Consider the following 15552-nt stretch of genomic DNA (forward strand, 5'->3'; position numbering starts at 1 on the left):
GTAGCTTCTTGAATTTGTTTGAGTCTGATAATGTTTGTGAAATAAATGCACAACTGGATATCTCAGTAAATTGTGTATGTGATTCATATTAATAGGTTCATACAGTACATATGTAGTTGTAGTAAATCATCAGTAAGACTTGAATTGAATATTTTATTAAAAAGTAACATTTATTAGGTAACATTTATAAGATAATTTTCTTAATCTTTTTTTTCTTGTATTCAAATAAAAGAATATAAAATATGCAAGTAACTAAATATCAATACAGTAAAAATCAATTTTTTACTTTATATTTGTGTAATATAATGCAGCTTCAGATAATATATCTTGAATAATGTTTATTCTTAAATCTTAAATTAAACATAAATCTAATTATTTTGTAACATTTTTAGGTAAAACTAGATAAATATATAAACTTAAAGATATATTCAGTACAAAAGCAAGTAGTTTTTAAATTGATTTTGTTACTTTAAATTAGTGTAATATACAGCTTCAGGTAATATCTTGAATTATGTTTGCATCTTGAATTAAGCACAATCCTCATTCAGTATTATTTTAAAAGTATATTCAGACATATTAACTGGGGAAAAAAAAGACAAATTGCCAAAAAATCTATAACAAACAAACAAACAAACAAACAAACAAAAAAAACATATCGAACATAATTTTTGCAATGTGAGGGTGAAACGTAACATAAATTATGATGCTGGGGATTTAATGACTGAATGAAACCAATTACACTAAAGTCTGGATTTCTATTCTAAGCTCCAAATATATTATCAGCTTTATATTTCCAAATTTATCCATTGCAGTCAAAAGGCTACCAGCTCCTATCTATTGCGAACAACCATGCCAGTGTCCCCTGACTGATAACAGACAGATGCCGAGTGTTCACATCATGAGCTTTCACCCACTCTAAATTATTTCTGCTTATGTGGGGCTGGAAATTACTGTAGCCCAGATCATTAGTGCTGTTGCTCCATTGTCACATCACCACAGTCAGCTCACCACAGGAGTACGGCTTGATGCTGGAGGCCGGCTTACCTACAGATCCGGCCCTGGAGTAGAGTGCAGGTATCAGGGTTAGAGAATCAGAGTTCCAGGAAATAATGTGCTCACAGTGACACTTTATTAGAAAATGAATCAATTCTGTCAAGATTTCATTTCATTGTTTGTGGGTGTCTATGTTTGCCAGCTGGCCATGGTGTAAATTACAGGAATGTTTGGGGGGGAAAGCTATTTTTTTTTATTGAATTCACTGTTGCTGTTTGATTATTGTGAATGTCTGACTAATTTCTGGGAAAACAAATAATAGACAAAATAAAATTAAAACAACATGAGCATTTTAAGAGATTAAATGAGAATTATACAGTTAATTATTATGTAAAAAAAGGCAATAATCTCTTGTCAGTTTAGATTTTTAAACAAAGCAAAGAATTTAAACATAATTTATATCTTCCTTTGATGCCATTTATGCAATATAGCATTGGGATGATAGGGGTCTTGTGAGGTCATTTCATTTTACAATTGACTACATCCCTATCACGAGCTCACGAGAGGTTGAAAGAATGTTATTCATTCATGCATCTTGCAGTTAGCAGTGAATTATAGTGTTACTGATTATCAGATTCTTAAAAGGAACAGTTCACCCTGAGACCATCCAAGACATAGATGAATGTGTTTGTTCATTGGAACAGATTTGGAGAAGTTTAACATTATATCACTTGCTTACCAATGGATCCCCTGCACTGAATGGATGCTGTCAGATTGAAAGTTCAAAGTGCTGATAAAAACATCACAATAATCATGTAATCATTACAATAATACAGCTTGTGAAGCAAAAAGTTGTGTGTTTGTAATAAATCCAAGACATTTAAACTTCAAACCATTGCTTCCAGCTAAAATATGAGTCCACTATCCACAATATCTTCTGCAGTGAAAAAGTCATCTTGTCTGAATCAGTAGAGAAATGCATAGATTAAAAAAAAAATTTTTTTTTTTTGAGGATCCATGTTATGCTTAATTTCTCCAAATCTGTTCAGATGAAATACAAACTCATCTACATCTTGGATTACATGAGGGTGAGAAAAAAAAAATCACAATTTTCAAGTTTTCATTTTTGGGTGAACTATTACTTTACCTCTACACTCTATCTTCTATAAATATAAACATCGATAATTTATGCATTATGCACATGTCTTGCATTTTGCTATCTGCAATCAGGCAATGTAATTGAAAAGCAGAGCAGGTCTGGAAGTATACAAACTATTCATCAATGTCTTGAAAACATCTCACCACTTGGTGTCCCACTGTCCATTCTCTGGCCCCTCAGAGCGACATGAACAACTATTGAGCTATGCATATCAAACTGCTCTGTCACAGCTAAAGCATTGTGAATAAAATCATTTAAGGTTGTAGGTAGTTTTAGTAAATAAACAACTCTTATTTCCTCATGTTTTTCCATTTAAATTTTAACTATATGCTCTGCATAATGAGCGACTTTGTCCCCCAAACTGAGATGGCATGTATAAATGATGGCTGATAAATGCATACACAGACAGCGAGGCAGATAAGCAGTGCATCATTCTACAACGAGGTATGTATTGATTATGCTGTTTTCTCATAATCTCATGTCTTGTGTTTAATTGCTTCCCGATCAAGACTGTGATTGTCAATAAAATCAAAATGAGAAAGAAAAAGAGAGTGGAATGAATGAACCCAGAACCGTTTTTCATAAAGAGACAATTGAATGAAATGTTGGTAAAATGCCTCAGAATTGTAATAAAACAAAAACGAGAAAATGAAAACTGATTTTTTTTTACAATGATGTTTAACCGCAGTGAGCATCCATGATGGTATTAATTATGCGAACTGAATCAAATGTGTTTCCCCTTTTTGAGTCCTGGATAAGTCAAAATGGATCTCATAGAAAGGGGTGAAATTAAAGCTATTTAAATAATTTGTCATTGTAATGACTCTGGAGTCAACTGCACGTTTAAAGAACTTAATCAACTCCAAATCCAAAGGAAACAATTATTGGAAACAATTTCGATTTGGGTTATACATTTACAGAACAAACTGTAACTGTAACTGTGTGTGTGTTTGTGTATATATATGTTCTTTTTAGCCAGAACCATATAACGAGGACAATGGGAAAACAAATCTTCATCAATATTTGCAAGATACCACTTCTTCTTCTATTTCTGTACATGTTCATCTGTTCTTTGGACATCCTCAGCTCAGCCTTTCAGTTAGCTGGAGGTAACCTTTAACACTTTTTTGTTTGACATTTTCCACTGTTCTTTGATACAGTAACTATTGTAAATATCCAAAAGAAATTTAAAAAGCTGGTTACTTTGTGACCACTAACTACTAATCTCAATATCACATCCTTAGTGTGGAAATAAAAGCTTTGTGTGGACTGTGTTGTGTCTTTGGACAGGTAAGGTTGCAGGGGACATATTTAAGGACAATGCTGTCCTCTCTAACCCTGTGGCGGGACTGGTGGTGGGAATACTGGTTACTGTCCTGGTCCAAAGCTCCAGCACTTCCACCTCCATTGTTGTCAGTTTGGTCTCGTCTGGATGTAAGTCAAACGCAGCCATTACAAACACAGTATTGCTCTGCCAAACCTAAAAACCCATATATGTTAGAATATCATCATTCTTAAACATTTTTATACAGCGCACTGGAATACTCAATTCTGATTGGTCATTACTGCCACCTAGTGGCTGATATATTCTAATATTCAGTTTTTGCGTTCGATTATGCTTACTTCCCTACCATGAAGTAGGCGAAAAGCAGTATGTGAAATAAGTATGTTCAAATTCATATTATTCATAAAACAGTAGGCGAAAAGTATCCATATGACCTACTACTTCCACTGAGATTCTGAAGTGCACATCCAATGGACATTTTACTATCCCATGAAGCCATGGGAGTGGAGTTGTGAACGGCAATAACAAACCACGCCCCTATAAGTTATGCTCCCCTACAAAGAAACAACCAATATCATCAGACATTTCATGCATAAAACAAAAAATAAATATACTTGAGGAGATTGCTTCATGACATCCACTCAGTCATATTTCTCGTAACTTGTAGTTTGTACTTGTAGGTTGTTTTGTAGTACTGTGAGATGCAGGTAGACCCTTCTCGAAGTACGCCTGAATTTCTTTCATACTGCACACACTCATATTATAGAACATACTTTTTAAATGGTCACAAAGTTTGTTTCTTATCAAATGTAGTACCTACTCAGAAAGTATGCAATAGTGTTGTTTATGCCTAGCATAAACAATGTTCTGGCAAGGTTATTTCAAAGAGAACAAAAATGAACAAACGCTCTTCCAGTAACATTAATAGAACATTCGTTCTATAGGAAATTAAATCAAAATGTTTTTAGAACATATTTTGTTAGCTGAGTGGCAACGCTCCGTTCATCTAGGTAACAAACTATGCTACTTTAGTGTCATTTGTAGCAAACTGCATACAAATGCAAATGGCACCATATGCAGTGGCACTTATTTATGTGTTTTTTTGTGTAGCCATCTAATACTGATTTCCAGAGAATGAATTTTGTAGATGATAGGAGCCCTTGTGTATTTTCATAACTGCCTAAGGACAATTGTTGTACTTAATGAAACGTGACTCACATCTATCGATGGGGTTTCTACATTCTATGTTTCATGCAGTGTTGGATGTTGGATCCGCCATTCCTATCATCATGGGCTCAAACATTGGCACATCTGTCACTAACACCATCGTGGCTCTGATGCAGGCAGGGGAGAGAGAGCAGTTCAAACGGTAGAGAGAGCATACAGTACCTCATACTGTCAGCATTCAACTATCAATAGAAAGTTTGTAGTTCTTCAATTACACTTTCTGTGTGGGTCTGTTTCAGAGCCTTTGCAGGTGCCACAGTGCACGATTGCTTTAACTGGCTGTCAGTGTTGGTGTTGCTGCCGCTGGAAGCCATCACTGGCGTGATGAGGCTCACGTCGGAGGCGGTGGTTGAAAGTTTCAACATCGTGACCGGAGAGAATGGTCCAGAGCTCCTGAAAGTCATCACAGAACCCCTCACCAAACGCATTATACAGGTGCAGTATTATTCTGTTTTGAAGTCTAATTGATAAGAATATGTTCCAGGATCATCAAGGACGCCTTTTATTCTTCTGTGAAAAAGAGAAAAGAGACATTTTGTAAATAGTTCAGGCTGTCAATATTGAAAAAAGACAAAAGGAACAATAAACGTATTATAAATGTGGTCCACATGACTCATGCGCTATATAAAAAGTTTTCTCAAGCTATACAATACATTTTAAGTGAAAAATTATGTACATTTTGGTCAGTTTCTCACATAAAGGTGGCTTTAAGATTAAAGTTCTGTTCATACCAAGGACTATAATGATAACTATAACTATAAAGTTTTAAAAATTGTGCTAATTCTATGAGAATAAGGAAGTCCACAGTTGAAACAAAGTTAAATTATGCAGGCAAAATCCAGTCATTTCAATAGGAATTCACACAATCTGGAAATTTTGTGTGAAAGTTTTCCACACAGAGAAATCCCTGTGGGTTCCAATTGGTCAGATGGATTTGCCGTGTTGACCAACAGAAAGCTGCTTGGTTTGAAAGTGACTTCTGTGTGAGTTCAGTCGTCGCTACACTATTGACAGCAGACAATATAATTTTTTTACTTGTGAAATTTGACCAAAATATGACCACACCTTTAGAATGTAGCTCATAAGTCTTACTTTTATGTTGCTTTTTGACCTTTTTGGGGCTTTATATCCCCTCATAACACTTTTACTGTATTCAAAAAAGCAGCCTGAACACTCTTCAAAACTTCTCCTTTTGTGGTTCCCGACACAACATGATGATGAATAAACTATATTTTGGATGATTTATTCCTTTAAGTATGCAGCCATTTGGGTGTCATTATAAATAAAAAGAAAACTGGTAATTAGTTTACTTGTTAAATGCTTTGGAGCTTGTGAAAACTTGTGTAGCCTAATTAAATATCACACTGTTTGCCCTATCAGTACTCTTCTGTCTCTCATTAATATGGGTTTAGAGTTAAAAGGCAATTTCATTTTTTTCCTTTTCAGCTGGATAAGACAGTAATTGTAGGTATAGCAACAGGGCAAGAGCTGCTACGCAATAAGAGTCTGATAAAAGTCTGGTGCCAGACATGGATTCTGGTGAGCAACATCTCTGTTTGCCTACAGATGAAGATCTTTCATGTACTGACGTTATCTAAATTTATTCCTCCCCAGATCCAAGAAAATGTTTCTATAGTGCCTTCAGAAAACTCAACAGTGCAAACCCCATCACTACCCATGAATGCTGAAAAATGTGAGTCGAAACTCTATCAAATTTCAATGGAATAGAGAATGAAATGGACGAAGACACAGCAAAGGCCGTCCTTTGATTGATTGTTCTTTAGTCATTTCATGCATCCATTTTTAAATAACAAAGTATTGTTCTCCATTCTAACTGGCTTCAAACTTGAAGATTTTTTAATACCGAGACATGCTGTATTCAAACAATGCACCCTTTTTGCTGTGAAGAAAACACATTTTTCAGTCCCTCTGTACACTGTTTGGCTCTTCTTCGTTTACTCAAAGCTCCGTCGTGGCTAATAACTATCATTTATTCTGTATTAGTACATCCTGTGATAGAAACAGCCACTGAGTCATATGCTTGTAAGACTAACTACACATTCGACATCAACAACAGTAACAAACAGCGTACAGGCTGTATTAGGAAGCAATATGTTTTTAAACTTTGAATGAGCTTTTGAGTCATCCTCCTGGCTCATATAATGACTTTGAGGCAATAAGCTGCAAATTTTATTTTATTTTTTTATCATCTTGCAAACACAAGAGCCATCATATTGAGGGAAAAAAAGTAATAATTCCATATTTGTCAGGAGACAGTCAATGGCTAAAGCCCTCAATTATAACCGTGGGCCTCATATTTAGAAGCCATTTTTTTGTGATGCATAAATAATTTGTAATAATCTGAAAGAATCTGAAATCCTCTTTCTTCTAACACACCATAATCAGCAGCTGATGGGCTAATCACTGTTAAAATGAACACATGCCTGTCAACGCTTGAGTGACGGGCAGATTTCCACAGGAGACTGGAGATGTAAATACATGTGTGTGTTGGAGCAGGCACTCATCTATTTGTCGAGACGGGATTGTCTGATCTGGCTGTCGGGTTGATTCTGCTGGCTTCCTCACTGCTGGTGCTTTGCACCTGCCTCCTGCTGCTGGTTAAGTTTCTCAACTCCCTTCTCCAGGGACAAGTAGCCAAAGCTATTCAGAAAATCATCAACACAGGTGGGAACTACCTATTTACACAGTTAATGTGATTGTGAGGGTCCATGTCAAATGCTGTAAAAGATATCTCATATATTCCAATTTTTTTTCTTAACCACAGATATATCATATCTCAACACATGATTCTGCTTTTATTAATCTTGACGATCCAATCAGAACATCAACATTTATGAGATTTTTTTTGAACAGTTAATTTATCAATTATCTAATTTAATCTAATTTAATATTGACTATAATCCATTGATTTATTTGTTAATTGAACTTAATTGAGTGGAATCATTCACACTGTACAAAAATCAGTCGCTGCCTTAAGTTGAATCATATTGGCTGTACAACTTATTTCAATTAAATGATATTAAAATGACTTTAAAAATCAAGTTGAATAACTTTAAAAAATATATTATATCAGTCTGTAGAGTGCATATATTGCAGTTTTTAAAAGTGCATATGTTGCAATGACTTGTTGGTCATATCAATTTCTTTTTACAGTGCATATATATATAGATATATCTATTTGACTGGGAATCTTATTCAGTCATTATTCACTGTCAAATTGCATAAATGTCCTTAGTATGTTTGATTTAGTGTTTTACATTAATTACATCCTGTTTTTATGAATCATTGAACAATTATATTATTATATTATATGATGTGTATAAAAAAAACTGCAAAGAGTTGGGATAAATTTGCATAGTCATCTTGTACATACTAAACTAATCTCTAAATATTTGGTAACACTTTAGTTTAGGGAGCAGTTCTCACTATTAACTAGTTGCTTATTAGCATGCATATTAGCATATTGGCTGTTTATTACTTACAAAGCACATCTTAATGTTTTATTCTGCATGACTATATTTAGAACCAATGAGAATTGGTTCCCAAACTAAAGTGTGACAAAATACATCCCCAATTCCAGAAAAGTCGTGACGTTTTGTAAAATGCAATATAATCAAGAATCTGTGATTTGTTAATTCTCTTTAACTTTTATTTAATTGACAAAAGTACAAAGAAAAGATTTCCAATTATTTCACTGACCAACTTGAAACCTGAAAACCTGAAAATATATATAAAAAAAATCTATTTCAATGGCTGAAACACACTCCCAAAAAGTTGGGACAGAGGCTAAATAAAAGTGAAAATGTTCTAGAATATCCTAATTAAACTGTTTTGAAACAGTTCACAGTAAGCAGGTGAACTGGTAATAGGTGAGGGTATCATGTTTGGGTATAAATGGAACATCTCAGTCTTTGCAAGCAAAGCTTGATTATGGCTCATCACTTTGTGCCAAATTTCATGAGAGAAGTGTCAAAACAATAACAACAACAACAATAATAATAATAATAATAATAATACTAATAATAATAAATCACGTTTCTCAATGCAAAATCTCAAAGAATTTATGTCTTTCACCAACTACCACACATAATATTGTGAAAAGATTCAGGGAATCCAGAGAAATCTCAGTCTGTGTTGGGCAAGGCAGGAAACCCTTAGCTGAATGTGTGTGAGCCGTCATGCTGCGCTGTTAAATATAGCCACATGGGCTCAGGAGTACTTCGGAAAACCGCTGCCGCTGCATCAATAAATGCAACTTGAATCTCTGTTACTCTAAGAGAAAGCTATACATCAATTCTATGCAGTGATACCGCAGGGTTCTCTGGGCCAGAGCTAATCTCAGATAATAAAAAAGACAGTGGAAATGTGTGCTGTGGTCAGATGAATCCACATTTCAACTTGCTTCTGGGAAAAATGGACATCAAGTTCTCAGTCCCAAAAACCAAAGGGACCATCCAGAATTTCATCAGCGACAGATGCAAAGGCAAACATCTGTCATGGTATGGGGGTGCAGCAGAGCAAACGGCATGGGTGACTGGAATATGTGCTAAGGTACCATTGGCATGGAGGCATATATTGGGATTGTACAGAGACATATACTGCTAGCAAGATGAAGTCTTTCATGGGAAGTTTCATGGGAAGTTTCATGGGAGGTTATTAGATCAACAATGCCAGGTCTCATTCTTCATATGTTACAACAGCAATAGTTTTATAGACACAGAGTGCTAGACTGGCCTGCAGTCCAGATCTGTCTCCTATTGAAAATGTATGAAAAGGAGAATCAGACAACAATGATCACAGACTGCTGAGCATCTGAAGTCTTGTATCAAGCGAGACTGAACAAAATATTTGCTTGGGAAACTTCAACAATTAGTATCCTCAATTCCAAAACAATTAAACATTGTAATTAAATCAAAATCAAAATTTGTTTATAGTTACAAAATAAAATTAAGTTGGCCAGTGAAAACATTGGATTTTTTTCTTTGTACTTTAGTCAATGAACAAATAGCATATTCTTGATTTTATGGCATTTCACAAAACATCCCAACTTTTCTGGAACTGGGGTTGTAAGTTATAATTTATAAGTAAACGCACTGCTCATAAAGAGGCATCTTTGCCTATTTTAAGTGTTCTATTGAAACATTAATAGCAGGAACTGCTCTAATAGTCCTTTGAGTTTTTGCAGGAACTTATAAGCTCCAATAAACACTTTACCAGTTTCAAGAATTTCATCCAGTTTTACAGTCTGAGAAACCCCAAAGGAAGCCTCAAGTATCTTGTCATTTTACAGAATTTTCAAGAGATGTAAACAAAACACTTTCCTGCAGACTTTCCTTTCCCGTTCGGCTGGTTGACTGGCTACCTGGCTATTCTGGTTGGTGCTGGCATGACCTTTGTTGTTCAGAGCAGCTCGGTGTTCACTTCTGCCATCACTCCTTTGATAGGTGAGTCCTTCCTCTCTTAGATGACCAGGCTGAACCCATGCGCAAGAATGTCAACAAAGTGTTTGCATTTCTCCTGTATAATTTAGCTGTGCTCCCAGATGACCTGAGGAATTCATTACAGCCAAGAGCACCTCTGAGTATTGTACTAATATTTGCATTTAAACACCACTAAGCCTCAGAGGAGTTAATCTTTAGCCCTCACAGAGTTGACTGTTGACTTCAACTCATTCGTATTCACTAGTCTGAGCTTTGCGCTCTGAGAATCAATGGTTTGTTCTGGCCTGTGAATAGCGTCAAGGTTTTACTCAGTACGGTAACTCATGCACTCAATTTCCCAGCGAAATGACAGCTATACGTTATTATGCATCCACAAATAAGAGCGAGGGAGATGGAAATGAAATAGAGGAAGGGAGAACCAGTGCCAAGAGAACAGAGATGTTCACTTGATGCTTTCAAGCCTTTCTAATCCACCTTCCCTTCTGACGAATAGAAGAGTGATGGTCTAACATTGCTGCCGGATTTAATGTAATTAGCCACACAGTGATTAGACTTTCTAGTGAGGCATGACAGCTAGATTAAGGATCCACAGCATCCTAATTACACTGCCAGAGAGACCACTAATCCCAAAGAGTTTTAGAGCTGCCACGGAAGCTGTAATGTGTGCAGACTATATTTTTCAAACATTATTTTTTCCTCTGGTAGCCTTTTCAAACAGATGTAGGTCCTGTTGAAAATGATGCACTTCATGTGGATGTGTGTACAAAAGTCCCTTGTAAAAAGACTTTAAGGGTCAGTGACAAATGAGAGTGTCCACTATAAAAGAAAGAGAAAAATTTCTTAAAAATAGAGTTTAAAATGCACGTGACACTGAAACACACTGAAATTACACTGAAACATACTTGAAAAACTTAAATATCAAGAAAATTAACTTAAACTTACAAATGTACATATTAATAATATTATACACATAGAAAGTTCAAAAGAACACTTATTTAAAATCTTTTGCAACATTTTAAATGTCACTTTTGACTGTTCTTGCTGAATAAAACTAATAATTTCTCAAAAAAAAAATGCTAAACTAGTTAAGGAAGTTTGTTACAAATGACTTAAGATTTTTATTTTGAGGCTTTTCTTCGTTAGGAAATCAGAACATTTTTGACTTTACCCAACCATATATAAAAAAATCAATTTTCATTCATTAATTGAAAACTTGAAACAAAGTGTCATGAACTGCACAGGGACACTAAGGTAGAGGAAAAAGTCACACTTTTTTCATTAATTTTTTTATTATGCTTTAAACGACAAATACAAAACAATACAAAGCCAGGGTAACAAAGGATAAAAGAAAAAAAAAAATTATATACAATCAGAGACATGCATAACCTTTAAATTTTTCAAAGATTTTGAAGATAGAACACAAACTGACAGTTTTAATCGCCTTTCTATTAGTACTATGTTGAATAGTACACAAGCAATTTTCCAACTCTTTAAGAAACACTGTAAAACAGGGTTTTTTGTTAGAAAATTTACACTTATGAATGTGAAATGTAACCAACAAAATAAATCGATTAATAACAAAAACTTCGTTATTTACATTATCATAATTAAAATATCCAAAAACGACATTTTCGAAATGCTAATTAAAATGAAAGAGTACCTTTTCTTTGATAAACATAGAGATATCATACCATAACTTTTTAACATAACTACAGTGCCAGAAGATGTGGGGTACAGTTTCCAAGTGCAAAGAGCAAAAAGAGCAATTGACATCAATATACTTCTTAAACTTACTGAGAAAATGTTTAACTGGATAGAATTTATGAAATATTTTGAAACAGATTTATTTTATCTTGTTTGTAACAAAGAACTTGTGAGGCAATAACCAAATGCTTTCCCACTTATGACTTCCAACAAATTAAGTCCAATAAGCAACAGAGCAAGGCTTGGTAGCAATCTCCTTTAAAAATAGAGAACGAATAGACTTGTTATTTTTTGTCTGTGAAAAACAAATTTTACCACATATTGTATCAGTTAGATTGACTATGGTACGGTGGCCGAGAAGTGCTAAACAAATCACAATTCTGAAAACAAAATAACAAATTACAAACGCAAATGCAAGTCTAAAAAACAAAATAACAATTCAGAAAACACAACAAAAATTCAGAAAACATTATAACAAGTCAGAAAACACAATGACAAATTCGAAAACAAAATAACAAGTCAGAAAACACAACGACAAATCCGAAAAAAACAAATTAACAAGTCAGAAAACACAACGACAAATCAGACAAACCGGAAGAAGTAGGATTCTAGTAATGGATTCTATGGATTCTAGTTTGAGACAGCGCCATTGGTTTGGGATTACTCACCGCTGACTGGACGAGACATCTGTCAATCAACGTATACAGGAAGAACCAGCCGAAGAACAGCAGAGACGTGGTAGAAAGTTCGGAGATGGTGTTAAAGTAGCTCAGTTTAAATGTATTGTATGAATTGCCTTTACTATGGAATAAAAAATACGGAGCGTCTATTTACATTTAGTAAAAAGTGGCTGTAAATTGTCAGCTCCAGTGGCGCAGATAGATGAGCGCATTGTTGGCTTTTTGACGCGATCGACCCGGGTTCGATCCCACGTTTTGCCAAACTTTTTTTTCCACCCATTTCAAATCTCGTATTAGCAATGGATTCTATTTACACTAAGTGAAAATAGCAGTATTTTTAGCAATATGCTATTTACACTAAGTGCAAATACCTATTTACACTATGGTAAAATAGCAGGATCTCTATGTATTCTACTTGTTGCAACTAGTGGCAATTATCTGCACTTCAGTATTGTAGTACACTATAAAACAGTATGCAATAATAACGTATTGAGTGTAAATTATAATTTTAATTATTAAATGGATGCCACCTTATTGGTACAATAAAGACCTCCCTACACCTACCCTAACCCTACCCGATACTTTATTTTCAACTTTTTGATTATTTTCTTAATTTTTATTGAAAATAAATGCCTTAACGATGTGATACAAGATTTGAAAAGGGAGGGGAAAAAAGTTCGGCAAAAGGCAGGATCGAATCGGGGTCGATCACATCAAGAAACCAAGGACACGCACTTATCCATCTGCGCCACTGGAGCTGATGTTATACAGTCACTTTTAACTAAATGTTAATAGACACCCCGTATTTTTTATTCCATAGTAAAAGCAATTCATACAATACATTTAAACTGAGCTACTTTAATACCATCTCCTAACTTTCTACCACGACTCTGCTGTTCTTCGGCTGGTTCTTCCTGTATACGTTGATTGACAGATGTCTCGTCCAGTCAGCGGTGAGTTATCTCAAACCAATGGCACTGTCTCAAACTATACCTACCTTTTCCGGTTTGTCGTTGTGTTTTCTGACTTGTTAATTTGTTTTTGGATTTGTCGTTGTGTTTTCTGACCTGTTATTTTGTTTTCGAATTTGTCATTGTGTTTTCTGACTTGTTATAATGTTTTCTGGATTGTTGTTGTGTTTTCTGAATTGTTATTTTGTTTTTTTAGACTTGCATTTGCATTTGTAATTTGTTATTTTGTTTTCAGAATTGTGATTTGTTTAGCACTTCTCGGCCACCGTACTATGGGCATATTAACCAATATCACATCTTTAAATAAGGAAACTATAGCAGAATTAATTGCAGAGAAAACAAGAGAGAATTCCTTGGGAGTCACAGGAAAATTAAAGTGTACAAGAAACTCATCATATGTCATAAGATACCCTTGAGTGTTAAACAAATGACACACTTATCAAACCAGACAATACCTTTATCAAACCAGCTTTTCAAAAAAATACTTTCATGTTTAAACAAAATACAACGATTGTTCCAAATAAAATAACGCTGCGGAGAAAAGTTGTGCTTGTAGATCAGTTTCCAAGCCAACAAAGCCTGAGCATGAAAGGCAGATAGCTTCACTGGCAATTTCTCAATCTTCACACATTTGTAAAAAAGAAAGACCCCCGAGTTGGTCAAAAATAAAATTAGGAATGAAATTCCACAAAGAAGGTTTATTCAAACAAAATTTTAACCAATTCATTTTGAGAGTATTATTTAAAGTAGAGAAATCCAAAAAGTCCACCGTTTTTAAGGGAACTTATGACAACAGATTTACGAATGTAGTGCACACGGTTCTTCCATAAAAAATTAAATAAAATCTGATTGATATACTTAACAGTTTTATTGTCTAGATATATTGTTGAAGCAATATAGGTTAATCTAGAAATTCCTTCTGCTTTTGACAGAAGAACTCTACCTCTGAGGGACAAGTCCCTTAATAACCAAAGATTCAATTTACTTTTTATCTTTTCAAAAGCAGGGTTAAAATTCAAGGAAACTCTATCTTGTTCACTTTTTGAAATGACAACGCCTAAGTAATTAACAGCTTCTTTAACTGGAATACCATCCAAAGATAAAAGGGAGGAATTTTTTAAGACTAATATTTCAATTTTTTTTATATTAAGGTACAAACCTGAAGCATTAGAAAACAACTGTATATTTTTAATTGCCTGATGAACCTGGCTCGAGTTTTTAAAAAAAATAAGGCTGTATCATCTGTATCATCTGCTAGTTGACACTTCTACAAGCAATATGAATTCCTTCTAGCTTACTATCCTTAAAGGGGTCATATGATGTGATTTCAAGTTTTCCTTTCTCTTTGGAGTGTTACAAGCTCTTGGTGCATAAAGAAGATCTGTAAAGTTGTAAAGTCTCAAATCCAAAGAGATATTCTTTATAAAAGTTAAGAGTCAGCCACACCTACCTAAAACGGCTCGTTCTAACACGCCCCCACATGTCTACGTCACTATGTGAAATATTAGCATAATGCCGCCCAAATGTGCATGCAAAGAAAGAAGGCGTGGTTTCAGGAACAGCAGTAGTGTTGATGCAGCCATGTCAGGTAGACACTGTGTGTTTCAGTGCGAAAGCAAAAGCACTTTATTTGGCCTTCCGGAAGTAGATGCTGATGTAGATCATTGGTTAAGATTTATTTACAACAGAACAGCACAACCCAGATGTTCGAATTTGTGCAATGCATTTTATGGACAACAATTTTTTGAACCTGGAAGAGTACAAGGCTGACTGTGCACAAAGGCTATTTCAAAAAAAAAAAGGGTCAATTCCGACTTTGCTATGACAATCTGGCACTTCTGAGTCAGCGACTGTAAGTATGTTTTGTTATTAGTTTAAGTATTTGCTACTGACTGTTCAAATGTGGAGTTTTGTGCAGCGCAGAGTAACGCGTTTTGTGTGTGTGTGTGAGAGTGTGTGTGTGTGTGTGAGGGGAACAGGGTCACATCACAGGAGAGTGAACTGCCTGTCAGAAATCATAGCACGTCAGCTGTCTTAACCGTGGCTTGTGTACTGCATCATCAACGTGACT

The 15552-nt window shown here is 34.9% G+C and overlaps 1 protein-coding gene across 1 annotated transcript in view; it reads left to right on the forward strand.

Moving 5' to 3' along the window:
- The first annotated feature begins 3149 nt into the window (after positions 1-3149).
- The window catches only part of slc34a1b (solute carrier family 34 member 1b), a 20138-nt gene continuing 7735 nt past the window's right edge, over positions 3150-15552 (forward strand). Inside the window, exons 1-8 of the mRNA XM_016277029.1 lie at positions 3150-3261; positions 3443-3586; positions 4695-4806; positions 4904-5099; positions 6111-6203; positions 6279-6357; positions 7182-7349; positions 10013-10129. Of these exons, the coding sequence (XP_016132515.1) occupies positions 3150-3261; positions 3443-3586; positions 4695-4806; positions 4904-5099; positions 6111-6203; positions 6279-6357; positions 7182-7349; positions 10013-10129 (1021 nt within the window). The remainder of the gene's footprint in view (positions 3262-3442; positions 3587-4694; positions 4807-4903; positions 5100-6110; positions 6204-6278; positions 6358-7181; positions 7350-10012; positions 10130-15552) is intronic.

Source organism: Sinocyclocheilus grahami, unplaced genomic scaffold, assembly GCF_001515645.1.
Source record: "Sinocyclocheilus grahami isolate Dianchi unplaced genomic scaffold, SAMN03320097.WGS_v1.1 scaffold107.1, whole genome shotgun sequence".
Taxonomy (NCBI): domain Eukaryota; kingdom Metazoa; phylum Chordata; class Actinopteri; order Cypriniformes; family Cyprinidae; genus Sinocyclocheilus; species Sinocyclocheilus grahami.